This window comes from Patagioenas fasciata, chromosome 3 (assembly GCF_037038585.1).
Source record: "Patagioenas fasciata isolate bPatFas1 chromosome 3, bPatFas1.hap1, whole genome shotgun sequence".
NCBI lineage: Eukaryota > Metazoa > Chordata > Aves > Columbiformes > Columbidae > Patagioenas > Patagioenas fasciata.
The window spans coordinates 34,329,938-34,345,298 of NC_092522.1; the positions used below are offsets into that span (position 1 = coordinate 34,329,938).

Below are 15,361 nucleotides of genomic sequence, written 5' to 3' on the forward strand. Positions count from 1 at the left end.
GTGAATACTCAGACCATCTCAAGAATTCAAATTTCCAATCTGGAGAGGCAACCTCAAATGAACAGCCCCTTTTATATTTCAAATGGCTGAATCTTAACAAAGTTAAGCATCCTTGCTAATAAATGCCTTGGTACGGTTTTGCATGATGCAAACACAGAAGTGGGTTTATTTAAAACAAGCATTATATGTTGTGTGTTCCTGTCCTGCTGCATTATTTATCTCTCTCTGCCTCCTCTTCTCAGTGTGTACAAAAGGTCAAGTAGTGACGGGGCAGTACCGAATGCTTGCCAAGCATGGTGGATACGTATGGCTGGAGACTCAGGGGACGGTGATTTACAACACTCGCAACCTGCAGCCTCAGTGTATTGTCTGTGTCAACTACGTGCTGAGGTAAGTCCTGTGGGACAGAAAAACATCCATGTATTTATGTGTTGGAAGAAATGCAATAATCAGAGGAACTTTTGAAGGGTCTATTTATTCAGTGTTGTTATTCTGAAATCAGTTTAGTCATGTTTGTTCAGTCTTGTTTACTGCTGTTAGACTTCGACGAAAAATGCGGCATGCCCATTCCCATACACGCTGTTGAAATACACCACAGCTTTTCTCTTGTGCAGAATGGCTGCTGTGCTGATACACCAGAGTATAAAGCCTGCACTCATTTTATTGTGTAACACAACTGCTAATATGTTTTGTTTTTCTAATGATGTGACAGAGAGAAAAAATTAAGTAGTGATTGTCTCTTTTGTTGCTAAGAGAAACTGCTTCCTGCCTCAAAAATCAGAACCAATCAGGAGTTTTGCCTCTGTTTGGCAAAACTCAAGTATTTTTGGTCCTAGATAGGGCTAAAATAGGAAGTACTTATTTGAGTTATAGTCTAGGTCATTATAACCTCAACTACATCCCTTTACAAAGCACAGCAACAAAGCCCAGAGTATTCCCACAGAAATCCTGACCACACTCTCTGCGTCATCTGAGCTGGTGGTGCTCAGCAACGCTGGAACGGTGCCTCGCCTGGCGGGAGCCCAGCTTGCCACCGAGTGGCCAAAATGCTCCTATAGGCCCCAGCTTTAGGGAGTTTATGCTGCAAAATACCTAAAAGCCATTTTCTTGTCAGTGAAATTGAGAAGAACGACATCGTGTTCTCCATGGACCAAACGGAATCTCTCTTCAAGCCTCACCTGCTGACGATGAGCACCGCCTACGAGAGCGGCATCCCTGGCACAGAGAAGAGTGACTTCTTGTTTACTAAGTTAAAGGAGGAACCAGAGGAACTTGCTCAGCTGGCACCAACACCCGGCGATGCCATTATTTCCCTGGATTTTGGTTAGTATTTGTATAAATAATTTTTGTGTAACAAAGAACCAACGTATGAGCTTCCATTTAGGAACTTAACAGACAAGGTCTGTTTGCTGTGTGTATAAATCAGGAGTAATGGCTGTAAGAGCCCATGTGCTCACACCAGTGGAAAATTTCTGTGAATGAGAGCAGAATCAGGCTTTCTTGCTGACTAAACAACATGCATTAAGTCTATGCCAACTTATTGTCATGGCAACTAGGAACAGTGTTTACTTTCAATGAATAGCTGCAATTATATCATAACACAGCACAACCTAAAAGTGTCCATTAATACTGTTAGACCTCCATGCAGGGACACAGAAGTTTGAGGAAGCCCCTGCCTTCACCACTGCTGTTTTGACACCAAACAAAGTGTGGCCAGCGGAAGGGAAAAGCCATGCTGCTCAAGGTGAAACACTGACAATACCGTCCTTTACAATGCCTCAGATTGCACCTGGCAGCAGTACTCCAAGCGCAAGCAGCAACAGTAGCTGTTCCACGGTAAGAGGAGCTTTTTTTAAAAAAAAAAAATGCATGCTGTGTTTTGTATGTAAGTCCCATCAATATATGTAGATGGTGTTTCCATGTTGGCAGTCTCATTGCTTATTAAGAAGGCTCAGTGTATCTATGTCCTTCCTGTGCTGCATTTATCTTAAGCATCAATAGCAAAAACATCAAATGGGACCTGCATCCTGTCTCTACATTGCAATCCTCATTTTCTCGCAGCTGTCCCTCAGTAATTACTATAACCTATAAAAATAACCAGTAGAAGAACATGCTACCACCTTTCATGGAGTGAGTCTTACATAAAAATCCAATGTAAAATGCTGTGGCACTAGAAGCATTGCCCCAGACCCATATGGCCTCTTTCTGTTTAACTGGAAGCTGTAGGCTCCGGTCCAGAAACTTTATGCAACTGAGGCTTGAAAGCAACTCCATGGAGTTCCTCACTGAAAGAATTAATGTGCTTTCAGGGCATTGCCCCCAAGAGCTGGAGCCACTCTTAGCCAGCTTTTGACTAGATGATGTCCAATTTTAATTTTAGTAAAGACACTGAGGTAGTGCTAAGCATCTCCCTTCTTGGCACAAGTATTTAATAGCGTACATCTCATGGTGCTGTTCCCAGTTGCCAAAACAAACCAATAAACAGAACAAACAACAACAAGAAAAACCCACCACCGACAACAAAACACACGAAACATTTAAACTGACAACCAGGTTTCTGTATTGAGTGCCTTTGTTAATCAGTATAACTGTCAAATTTTGTAATAACAAGTAATCATTGTTGGAGAAAAGCATAGGATAGAAATGGACAGTATGGGTTCTGAGGACACTATATATACAGCCTGGTATCACAGGAAGGATCTGTTACTGAACGGCAAAGGATAAACTGTGTGATGCTAAGCCAATATTGCGGTTGTCTTACTGCTTATACCAAATTCTTATTTCTGTGCAGCCAAGCAGCCCAGGAGATTATTACAATTCTGTGGATGAAGATTTTAAGATTGAGGTGATTGAAAAACTCTTTGCCATGGACACAGAATCAAAAAATCAGTGCAACTCCCAGGTAAGGAACTACTCTCTCTTCTAAAAGCCATAAAAATCAGTCTCCTGCTAGCAGATAGTACAGATATCTGCTGTATGTGCAGGCGTAGTAACATACATGCGAACTGCATTTGCACATGTACACCAAAACTTTGATGCACAACACTAACAAAAACATACACTTTCAAAAGCTGGGGTGTAAGTTGCTACCCCTAACTCTCTGAAGCAAGTGTCTTAGGGTGTCATTGTGCTGGCACTGCTAAGAAGAAAGAAGCAGCAAAGCGCTTTAACGATTTGGAAGCTTCTGTAGACTGGATAAAGAATATAAGCAGCAGCTTTTTTTCTTTTTTAAATCTGGCCTAATGACTAGCAAGTAAACATCCTTTCTAGAACAAAATATAAATAAACTAATTCTTGCAAAACTTCAACGTGAGAAAGAAATGCCCGTCGTAGTACATGCCTCCTTTAACTACAGAATGAAAACTGTCATTTTGGATATATTCCTCTTGGAGGATTTCAGAGAAATGTGACAATTACTTGCACACGAAGTAAAAAAGTACCAGTTTCCTGCACTCTAACCAGGGTGTAAGTGTAGAAAATTCCTCTATAAATAACTTTCTTAATTCTCCACTATTGTAGCATTACATTAAGTGAATAGAAAGCAGAGGCTTGATTTAGCCCACCTAATTTTAGGTGCTGAATTGAAATGCCTTTGTTAAGAGTTTATATTTCTCAATAGTTAAGAGAAAGGAGCAGGCATTGCTGGCTGGAAGCTCAGACCTTACACTCAGATGCTTCAGTTAATACCATAGAAAGTCTGGGGGGACTGGAGCCCAAATGAAGTGCTTCAATTTGCCAGTTCAATTTGCAGATTGAATAAGATACAGGTAGGCTGTAGTCAATATCCTGAAGAAATTCAAGTTTTGACGTAGAAACAGGACTAAGAGAAATAAAAAGAGTGGACAGATAGGAGGAAGATGTGGATCAAGATCAAACTCAGTGCAAGACTTGACATGTGCAAGCTTCGCTTTTGTCAGACTCAGCATCTGCTTGCTCAGGTGTGTCCCACCACATCAGCAGGTTTGTCTGGCGAGAAAAATGAGTGTTAGAAGAGTATCCCTGTCATGAGCTGACTAGTGGCCCAACATTCACTTCATCCTCTCTTCAGCTCTGGTCAAATGCCAAAAGAAATGAATTTAAATATGACTAGTTCTCCATGGAAATAAAAAGTACTTATTTAAGTACAATGGAGTCCTTCCATCTACACTTTTTTAAACTTTTGCATTTTTAGATGCATTTTTTTTCCATGTAGCTGGATTATGAGAAAGCTGTATTTTCTATTTTAGCATGAAAAAGACTGAGGTTGAACTACATACTACATGTAGAGTCCTGGCAGACATGCTATTCAAAGCTCAATGAAAAACAAGATCTAGTTCTAATCACAGTGGTGCTGCAGGCTGCATGCAAGCTACTTTAGCAAATACTGCTTATCTGAGAGGTTTTTTTTTCTTTTGTTTTTGTCCTACTTCGCTGCTGCTGCTATGATGAACATGTATGCTAGTCATAGAAATAAGACATCTTTAAATAGGTGCTGGCCAGTTTCATGTAGGTAAATTGGGCATACAGTGATTTTTCAGCTTCACATCTACTAGTATTTCATATCACACTAACTGCCACAACTATTACTAACTTTTAGTTTCTTCATCAACTTTACTTTTGTGCAGACTGACTTCAATGAACTGGACCTTGAAACCTTGGCTCCTTACATTCCTATGGATGGAGAAGATTTCCAGCTCAGCCCAATCTGCCAAGAAGAACGCCCCCTCTCTGAAAGTGCACAAAATACCCAGCAGAGTCTAAGTAGCATGAGTTCCATCTTCCAACCCCTTGCTTCTGCTTCACAGGATCAGTTTCCCCCAGAGAAATATTGCTCACAGATATCAAATAAAAACATGAACCCTGGTCATGGGTCCCTGTCATCAGTGTTCTTCAACAATGTGAGTAGGTCATCGCTGCCACCGTACCATCATCAAGCCAGCACTCCCCTGTCTTCGATGGGAGGAAGACCAAACACCCAGTGGCCACCTGATCCCCCATTAGAATATGTTCCTGCTAAATGGAGACTCATGGATAAATACTCAGGATCCCTATCAAGTTCCCCTTCAGGGCCACCAATACATTCTCACAGCATGCCCATATATAAAAAAATGTAAGCGTTTTTGGGGGTATAACTATGTATTTTACTCAGAAAAGAATTTTGGGGGTAGGGAGGAGTCATACTATTGAAAAATTCTCTCAATTCAGCTGGAATAATTGTTGTGATGAGCATCAGATTGCACTTTTGGGGAAATTAGTGTGGTGCTCTCCCAGTGGCAGTCATCCTAGGGGCAGCAGAAGTATGCTAATTTTTTTTGGTGCTCATAAGGATGCATGAATGGATTTCCTGCTGGTCAGGTAAAGATGACCCAAGTAATTTTGGGAAGGCTGCTTGACTTTATGCAGTTATAAACAAATTCTGAAAAGGCTTACTGGTCCAGCAGTAAGCTAGGACCCATGCATAATTTCTTATTTTGCGCCAATTTTTTGCACAACAGAAAACAGGGGAAAAGGAGGGATAAAAGAACATTTACTGTGGAACACATAAATATTACATCTAAGATTTGAAATTACAGGGACTTCTTTTCTACAGCCATTTTTTGCCTCAATCACTTTCTTATACATGTGAACAGCATGAGATGTAGGTCAGAGGCTACAGTCCTAGAAGTTTCCTATCATAGCTACAAGTTTCTCTGTAGCTCTTGGCTAGCACACAGTGTGTGTCTTCTGTGTTGGTCATGCTAAAATATTGAGGACGTATGTGAAATAGCAATGGTCATTTTAAACCATGAAGCTCTGCAGTTTGCTTTCTGGGTTTTCTTCTTGTTGACAGAAATAGTGAATGTGTCCGAATGTGCATCTGGAAAGAGAGAGTTTGTCCCCAAATAGCAACCCGGTGTGTTCATGTTTAGGATACAAAGGGACTGGTGTGGCTCTCAAAATCCTATCCCTAAAAATCACGACTTTCTTTTCCACGGCATTTCTAATTCTGTCTGGAGATTCCTAGAGGCTTTTTATGATAGGCTTTTATTAGTCGTTGATCCCAAAAGTCAAAAGTTTCCAAAGTTTGTAGGATGACTAACAAAAGGAAATAAAAACATTTGTTTAAGGTCTGTCCGCTGTCCTGTGTCAGACACTTTAAATAAAAGAAGGATCTGTATAAAAGACGGTTTAGATTCGCTTCCCTGCTCACTCACCCAGAGATCTTTTCTCCACAGGCCCCTGGATGCCTTTGGGCAACGAGGCATAGGTATAAACCCAGCGAGAATTGCACTGTCTAACAGTTTGAAACTGAAGCGACAACTGGATTATGAAGAACAGGCATTGCAACAGCTGAGTGGGGTAATCATAAGAAATGCATCCCCTTCACAACTTTGAACTCACTGTGGTCATTGGTGTAATTATTTGTTTTACTTTTCTTCACATTCTAGGGAGATCCATCTGTCATAAACCCATCACACCTAATGTGGAAGAGAATGAAGTTTCTCAAAGGGGAAAATTGTTCCTTGGTTACAGAAAAGAAGGCTCTCAGCACAAGTATTCTTACTGGTAAGACAAAAGAAAGTGGTTTTGCAATGTTAAGTATTGAAACAAATTTTAAGACAGGTTGAATAGAAACAGAAACTCCTTCAAAAAGAAGTGTAAATAACCTCAGTCAATATTACATTAAGCCAAAATTAAGGATTAGGTATCAATAAGAACTGAACAATTTAAGGTATGTTTGATAGCTACAAGGTAGATGGTTTCATGTATATTTACACCCTTGCTTTGGAGGTAGTAGAGATCACCTTAGTGGAAGTGGGTTTACACCCGATGCTGATCCAAGGTGAGACATCTCAGAGCTACAACTAGCTTCCTCTACTATATGTGTTTCCTTACACAAGTATATCTGGGGTGCCATGCTACTTCTAGAGCTAGTGCTGTTTCTGGACTTCCTTTGTGACAAGATGTGGGTATGCCCACACTGTGTGACCATCATGCTGAGGAGTGCTTTGAATTAGTATTATCTACTATAATTGTTACACTGGTTTAATCTAGCGCTTTTTTTTTTTCTGCAATGTAAATCAGATGAATTTGTCTGTAACTCGAGAGGTTTGAGCCAAACAATGAACCAACTGCAGCAGCAGCAGCAGCAGCAACCACCACCACCCACCTGTGGGAGTCCTGGTGAGAATTTGAAAGCAGGAGCATTTCCCCCTTCGTTTTACAGTTCCCAGTATCAGGACTATAGTGTCCAGCCAGCTCATAAAACGTCAGGTAAGAGCTGTCAAATACAGAAATTGGAAAATGTTGATATTTTGTTCCAGTACTGATTCCATGAAAGAAAACACTTGAAAAAATAGAGAGGAGGTTGATAAACCAAGAATCAAATATATATTGCTTCATAGAATGAAAAATTAGTTTTGTTGTTTAGTGTGAAACTTTGATGTTTACATTTGTAATATATGATGAAAAAATATTTTTGCCCTTCATTTCAATTAAACTTAATACATTTTAGCTTGGAGGTCCAGTCATCCTCTGTCCGTACTCATGTCTTCTGATGTAGAATTGATCAAATTGTACTAAACAACTTCACTGCAGCACTGATATGGGAGGTTCATAGGTTAGAGTCTGAACACGTGCCTTCTAAAAGTTAAAACAAGTAATTAAAGGAGACAAATATATGTCCTTTTTAACATATAAGGGGAGTGGGTGTCAATTTAGAAACTGTGTTGTTTACTACAGCTTTCCTCCTCTGCACCAATATCATTTTTCTGAGAACAATTAAATTGGGGGTGGAGGTGAAAAACTGCAGCTGTCCGTGTGACCTGCTTGCAAACGTTCAATGCAGAGCAATGCAGAGGTTTGCTCTGAAACTGTAACTGCTGGTGGTTTGACGCATATTGACAAAAACACAAAATGAAATGGGAACTGGTGTAAACAGAAGAGAGAGGAGAGGAAAATAGTTCTGCCTCTGGTCTCAGCGCCATGACTGACTTCACTCATCTTTTCCAGGTATGACCAGTCGGCTTCTGGGACCCTCTTTTGAACCCTACTTGTTGCCCGAGTTGACAAGATATGACTGTGAGGTGAACGTCCCTGTTTTGGGCAGCTCTACGCTTCTGCAGGGCAGTGAACTGCTCAGAGCACTGGACCAGGCAACCTGAGCGATCCTGCAATATTCCATGGCCTATACTGTTCAAAAACAGCTTCAGTTTTTAAATATATTTTTGCAAGTAGACAATTTCTAATACCAATACACTTTTACAGGATTTTACTTAGATATTGAACCTGTCCACATTACCAAATAGTGGCCTTTTGAAGTTACTCACTTTATTATTCTTATTAAAGAAATACATCTACTGTATTTTCTCTATTGCAATTAAAGTGTTGTTTAGAGAGTTTGATTACCCTCCCCTTATCTCATTACCTGTAATTTATACTCTGAAATTTTCTTGAAATTTCATGCTAATAAAAAGCTGTGGTATAAATGCCTCATCATGTGACATTTTGGCTGCAGTTCAGCAAAGATTTATTTTTATTGCCAAAGATTGAATGAAACAAATTTGATCTCCAACCACATTTTTTTGTTGATCTGCCAAACTAAAATCCTTTGAGTCCTTCTGCTTTCCAGCATTTATCGTATTGTAACTTTCATAACTTTTGGAAATGTATACTAAAGAAAAATCCCAGCCTTCCACCTCCCCTGTTCCCCTTCATTTTTATACACTTTGTTGAAAGAAATGTGAATGGTGAACTGCAATGTTTATGGGTATCTGTGAAAGTTGCACATTGTGAGCATTTTTTTCCCCTCAGAAGCAAGCGCCACATTCTCAGCTGCCTTACCCTGGCTTATCGCTGCAGCTAAGGGACTCCTACAGATTTACCCCAGTGGAGGATTTAGACCTGTGTTTTCCTTTGTGTTGGGGTTTCTTGTTTTGTTCTTTGTTGTTTCCTTTATTTTTTACACAAAACAGATTTTTTTTTTTTTTTTAATTTTATTCTGGGTCAGTTTTTAATCATCTCTTGGTACTTTTATTGTATCTAGGACGCAACAACTTTAAGAGCTGTTTCTGCTAGAACTAGTAGTCTTTGTTATGGTGTTCCTGATATTTCAGGAATCTGACCAGCAGCCAGTACTAACACCTCTGATTAATGTTACCCTTTTTCATTTTATATGCTAGCTAGCAATATAATTGCAATATTGAATCATTAAAACTAAAATTTAAAGTAGTATTTCCCAGCATATTAGGCTAACTCAGTTATAAGTAGACAAAAGGAATTAAGGATTGTGTAGTGAGATTAACAGCTGGCAGGCAGGTCTCTACGATTTTTACTTGCCTTACATTAATCAGCAGCTGAAATGTCATTAAAAGGCAGCCAGACTTTTTCAGAGCTCCTTTCTAAATATTGTTAGTTGTCATGCACATATTTTTAAAAATAAGGCTTTGAATGCTTTCAAAGGCAAAGGGATTTGAAAGTTAAATTGCAACATATTTAAACAGCAAAAAACCATAAAGTAATAAAAGGCAGGTGAGCAGTTCTGACTTGAAAAAACATAGACCTAGATATATGTTGGGATATATCATTTTGTTTCCTCCACTAGTATAAATCATCATAGCTTCATTGAAGAAAATGGAACAGTGGCACTGTACAAAAGGTAAAAATCTGGCCCAGAAACTTAGAACAAAGGTGTATTATTTTGAGACTTCTGATTCTGCTGAAGCCTGGTTTATAAAATTGCTTTAAATCAATGCACTGACACCTACAGACACGGAGCCTTGGGTTCACAGAGCACTTCAGAGTTCGCTGTGTTAAGCGAGTCTTAACCACATGTACTTAGAAAAGCTGAAGATCTTTTGTTATTGGTACATAATGTAAAAAATGATAGTCCCTATTGTAGGCAATCTTTCAAGAATTTATTACCAAAAATCATCTACTCCTAAAGTGAAGCTACTACTGCGTGGAAAAAATATATTGTAAGCAACAAAAATCTGATGAAAATTGGCAAGCCAGATTTGACAAATTTGCAGTGGCAAGGAGTTAAATGCTTCAAGACACTTGAATACTGCTCTTCTGTTTCTTATTTGTGTAGTTTCAGCATTAAAAATGTTATACCCTAACAGTTTACTAAAACACTCTGAAAAAATATTCCATGTCTTATTATTAATCATACTTTTTATCATAATTATTTCATAATCTATATTGCTGAATTCTTATTGACAATATTATAACTGTATGGGAACTTTAACTTGATAAGGAAATGTATTTTGACACTGATACCTTATTAAAGTATACTGATCCTAAATTCTTTGTGACTCGTTTGCTATGAATTTGTTATTTGTTGTATCATTGTAAAACAAAAGTATTTATTAAATTATTTATAGAAAATAAAGGTTTCCATTGATCTTTGAAGAACAAAAGAACAAACAAACGTTACCCATATTTGAGAGCTGGGAAGTACCATGCCAAAGGTCCGTACCATCAATCTTTTCACAGAGTTTATCAAGCTTTCCTCAAATGGTGAATTAATGCCCTGCAGACCACCCTTCTGAAACATGTCCTGGGTTTCAGACCGCTGCTTCCATTTGCATTTCTCTCTCAGGAGCTGAGGGTGCCTCTTGCAATGCCACCCTTTGAAGAATGAAAAAAGAAAATGAAGTTGACAAAGTGACATTTTAGAGGCTGAATTGCCACAGTTCCCCACTTCAGTTTTTGTGGCAGTAACATGAGCTGTCATGTTCTGGCAGTCCTGACAAGCCTTTGAATGACGGGCTTTCCTCCAGCCAAGCCTCTGCTTCACCCACCCAGTCCTTCATCCCAATACTGCTATTAAACACGTCAATCCTTTTCCCTACAGAAGTTGCCAGTTTTGCCTGTATAATGACACTGATCGTGCTGTAGGAGGACAGACACATTAAGAAATTCGTTTCCAAACATGCACTTAAATTCAGATGGGCCTGTATGGAAGCTGTTGGTGCTTGATCCTTTTAAGAGCTGCCTTTGACACATCCAGTGCCCAACAGACACCCTTAAGCTTCACAAACAACAGCAAATCTTCTGAATAACCTGCATAAGTGGGCTATCATCGCTGCCTTGGAGAAATGGGATCCTCAGCAGGCTTCTAAATCTGTTGTAATTAACAGCAATCCCACAACACCCAGCAGTGAAGAGCCAATGGTGGTGTGTCTGTTACCCTCCCTGTTAAAGCATCCTGTTGATCTTCGGGGGCACTTGGACAAAGACTGGCTCAGCATGTCAGACCCTCATCCATCTGAACACAGGAAAAAAAAGCCTGTCTCTTAGAGATATTAACCTGTTCAGATCCATTTCTGTCTTTTAAAGGTTGTGATCACTAACAGCTAACATAAAACAGTGCTGCCAGGCATTCTTTTATGGTGGTGTACGAATACACCTTATTGCTAGCGTACTCATTCTGAAGAGCTTCCAGCATTCACCACTCCCATATTGAAGCAGCTTAAGGAACGTAGCCTTGATCTTCTCTTCCCCCCCACTTCCTACTACAGCTAAACACTTCTGTTGGTTGAAGTTTTAGTGTCTTTCGCTTACATGTGTGAATGTCTTGGACAGCTAGCCTCTGACGTTGCCATTTATGTACCCAAAAGAACCAAACCCTGTCCAGAAAGATAACACGCAGATTGCATCAATAGTCCAAGTTTCGTTTTGCTGAACAGGGAGTTCACTACAGCTTTTTTAAAACTTCCCCCCCCACCCCAAGTAGGCCAGCAGAAGTACTTAAAATTAAGTGTACATCAGCTTTCACTGCTTAAAAGCATTATTTCTTGGCATCAGATCTTGTATCTCTAACAGCATAGCATGATCAGTTGAACTATGTTGTTCAAGACTCACTACATTCTGCTGAAAAACTGGGCAGTTTTACCAAGCTCTCATGATGTGGGCTGGTCTCTGTCTCTGGCTGATTTTCAGAGGTCTGCCATCTTTTTAAAATCATCAAGCCAACGTTTTTCCTAGACCATAGATTTCATGCAGGTAAGATCACAATGTCTATCAAACAAATTATTACAACAAAACACTACAGGAAATCCTCAAGATCCTCATATGTAATGTGATTACTAATAAAACTTCAAAAAACCCTGGATAACTTGGAGCAAAGTCTAACTATCTTTTCAGTTGAGACACCAGGTCCTAAGCACAATACCGAGACCTGTGGAAAGCAGGTGATTCATCGCATTGGTTTGCAACTGGAACACAAGAGCAGAGGAACACACTCTAGCACACAACTGCTCTGGTTCTAGGTGAAATTTTCATCTGTTCCTTCTCCCTGAGGTAGTTTATAAAGCTATTCACAGACATACCAGATATATAAATATATATGGGTGTGGGGGAGGGCGGTTAAGAGCTACAGTGCTGAATTGGAAATATTCACCTACATTTAAATAAACAGCATTCCCCTCCCCGCCCCAACTCTTTTTTTTATAGGCTTCCCAAGAGATGAAGGAACAATTTTGAAGAATAATGAAAATTCTCAACAATATTTTCTTAGGATTACAAAAGGTGTCACTTGTCCCTCTTCTGCTCCCTTAAGCGCAAGCCAATGCACAGCACAAGGGCCGCCTTTCGGTTCTCTGGGGCTGAAGGAACCCTCCGAGCTCACCCTTGCCCAAGAGGAAAGCAAGCAGGGATTCCTCCTCCCCCAAGCTCTGTTTGTTGTTGTTGTTGCTTTCCTTAGTCAGCTGAAGCTACAAAAGCCCCCTAGGAAGGCTCTAGTGATTGGTATGTATGCCATTTTTTGGTGTTTTCATTACAAATGGCTTCAAATTTTAAAAAAAAGTATGAAAAACCTTAGCTACTCAATTTGATTTGGAAGCATTATTGATATTTCTTTTGCCTGAAATATATATACTGTAGTTTTGGCAGCTTGTGATGTGCTGCAGGTCTCACATGCAACATTTTCCTTGAAGAAGCCCTAAATTCCTGTAAACAAAGAGTTACTTAATTCAGTGACACCTCTCAATTAGTAATGGTTAAGATGTCTCATCAGGGAACAGAAGCACATGCATGAACCTGGCTTGCAAAGCCCACCTGCAAGCCAGCCACACCATCTGCCTCTGACACAGAATCACAGGATGGTTGGGGTTTGAAGGGACCTCTGGAGATCATCTAGTCCAGGAGTATCAAACTCATTTTCACCAGGGGCCACATCAGCTTTGTGGTTACCTTCAAAGGACCAAATGTAATTTTAGGACTGTATTAATGTAACTACTCCTACATTTATACAGCCCTAAAATTACATTCTGCCATTTGAAGGCAACTGTGAGGCTGATGTGGCCCCTGGTGAAAACAAGTTTGACATCCCTGATCTAGTCCAACCCACCTGCTAAAGTAGGTTCACCCAGACCAAGTTGCACAGGAATGTGTCCAGGCAAGCCTTGAATGTCTCCAGAGAAGGAGACTCCACAACCTCTCTGGGCAGCCTGTTCCAGTGCTCTGTCACCCTCAGAGTAAAGAAGTTTTTCCTCATATCCAGATGGAACCTCCTGTGCTTCAGTCTGCATCCATTGCCCCTCATCCTATCACTGGGCACCATTGAAAAGAGTCTGGTCCCATCCTCTTGACCTCTACCCTTGAGACATTTATAAACATTGACGAGATCTCCTCTCAGCCTTCTCTTCTCCAGGCTTCTCTCAGTCTCTCCCCATAAGAAAGGTGCTCTAGGCCCCTAATCATCTTCATAGCCCACTACTGGACTCCCTCCAGTAATTCCTTGTCCTTCCTAAACTGGGGAGCCCAGAACTAGACAAAATATTCCAGGTGTGGCCTCACAAGGTCTGAGTAGAGTGGGAGGATCACCTCCCTCAGCCTGCTGGTCACTCTTTTCCTATAGCACCGCAGGAGACCCTTGGCCTTCTTGGCCACAAGGACGCATTGTTGACTCTCAGTCAACCTGTTGTCAACCAGAACTCCCAAGTCCTTCTCTGCAATGCTGCTTTCCAGCAGGTCCGCCCCTAACCTGTACTGGTGCCTGGGGTTGTTCCTCCCACGGTGCAGGACCCTACGCTTGGCCTTGTTGAACTTCATTCGGAACATCATAGGCTCCTGGAGGCAGCAGCAGCTGCATCAGCCCCTCCTCTGCTCTCTGCAGTAGGAATTGCTATATCAGAACCTCAGGGGCTGGTAGGATTGCTTAGACTTGAGTCACTTCTCAAAAAATCCAACTCCACTTACCTTCATTGAAAAAAGAAGAAAAATAAGCAACCCCCTAGAATCCCCACTTGAAAAGTCTGCATTTTGGTCTTGGAATTGCAGACAGACCTGGCAAGCTAGATCCTCAAAGGCACCAGAAACAGAAAACAAGAGTGAACTCCCCCCAAGTATACTTTTTAAAATTAAGTGATTTTTAAGTTAATGATTTGGAGCCTGACTGTTGGTTTTTGAAGGACTGGCACTGGCTGGGTTTTGCAAGAAGAAAGGATTGTACCAACAGCTCTAGTGACTGGAGCTCTGCCTCCCACAGCGCTGGAAAGGCAAACTGACAGCACAGTCTCTTGTGGCAGAAGAAATCTACCTGAAGCATTACCTCCTCCAGGCATATCGGTGTCACCCTCCAGCATGTAGTTCCAGAAGGACCACAGGTCCTAGATAAACCACAGCAACGCAGGACCACCAGTTTGATGGCTTGTTCATCCATCAAACATGGAAAGTCTTCCAGTCTCTCAATACTTCTTGGCTGCAGCAAGCAACCTGTATTTCTTAGACTTGATAACTGGTCTTTTCTCTAACTTCGATCCCATTTCTTCCCATACCTTCCAGTCCTTCCCTAGGTCTGCGATTTCATCATTCTGGTTTCTGCCTCCTGCTGCCTTCTCCCTCCCCAGCTCACCTTCCCCTCTTGACAACCCTGCTCCAACCTGCCCTATCTCTACACGCTCATTCAATACAGACAGCAGTTCTTAGCGTGGATTTTGGGACTTACAGAATAGATTCCCTCTGGTCATGCCCTTGCCATGGCTGCCTGTTTGATACAACTATCAAGCCAGATGCCCAGCCCCTTTTGCCCATACCCTCAGCTTCCGTGGGTCATGATCTGAGCTCATGTTGAAGATGTCCAAACCCCATACCCACTCTAGGTTCTGGGCATGACAGACCACAATCCCTGCCCTGACAATGCCAGCAGATTCAGTGCTCCAAGTGCATCCCCTCTGAGAGCTGCAACACTACCACCAATTCATTTCAGACATTTTCCTCAGCTATCAGATGGCTGTTTCCATTTGCTACTCAAGCAAGCAATGGTGGGGGTATGGATGAAAAAGGTTCTGCTGGTTCACAGACAGTGTTGTCCTATCATCCCCCAACACTGTACATGGAGGAAAATCCTAACAGATTTCAGAAGTAAATGTAGTTTCTCCTGCAGTTTTGGAGATGA

The 15,361-nt window shown here is 41.0% G+C and overlaps 1 protein-coding gene and 1 long non-coding RNA gene across 6 annotated transcripts in view; one reads left to right on the forward strand and one right to left on the reverse strand.

Annotated features, from left to right (window-relative positions):
* The window catches only part of EPAS1 (endothelial PAS domain protein 1), a 78,082-nt gene extending 67,818 nt beyond the window's left edge, over window positions 1–10,264 (forward strand). For 3 of the 5 annotated variants that reach the window (XM_065833414.2, XM_071806092.1, XM_071806094.1), the window contains 9 exons: window positions 243–390; window positions 1,115–1,323; window positions 1,637–1,836; window positions 2,792–2,902; window positions 4,605–5,089; window positions 6,195–6,318; window positions 6,408–6,525; window positions 7,045–7,233; window positions 7,972–10,264. In XM_065833414.2, the coding sequence (XP_065689486.1) occupies window positions 243–390; window positions 1,115–1,323; window positions 1,637–1,836; window positions 2,792–2,902; window positions 4,605–5,089; window positions 6,195–6,318; window positions 6,408–6,525; window positions 7,045–7,233; window positions 7,972–8,123 (1,736 nt within the window). In that variant the 3' untranslated portion in view covers window positions 8,124–10,264. The remainder of the gene's footprint in view (window positions 1–242; window positions 391–1,114; window positions 1,324–1,636; window positions 1,837–2,791; window positions 2,903–4,604; window positions 5,090–6,194; window positions 6,319–6,407; window positions 6,526–7,044; window positions 7,234–7,971) is intronic. The other 2 variants (XM_071806093.1, XM_071806095.1) reach the window with 1 other exon arrangement.
* LOC139827542 (uncharacterized) overlaps window positions 8,775–15,361 on the reverse strand; it is a 44,740-nt gene continuing 38,153 nt past the window's right edge. Inside the window, exon 2 of the long non-coding RNA XR_011738253.1 lies at window positions 8,775–10,590. This is a non-coding gene — a long non-coding RNA (uncharacterized lncRNA). The remainder of the gene's footprint in view (window positions 10,591–15,361) is intronic.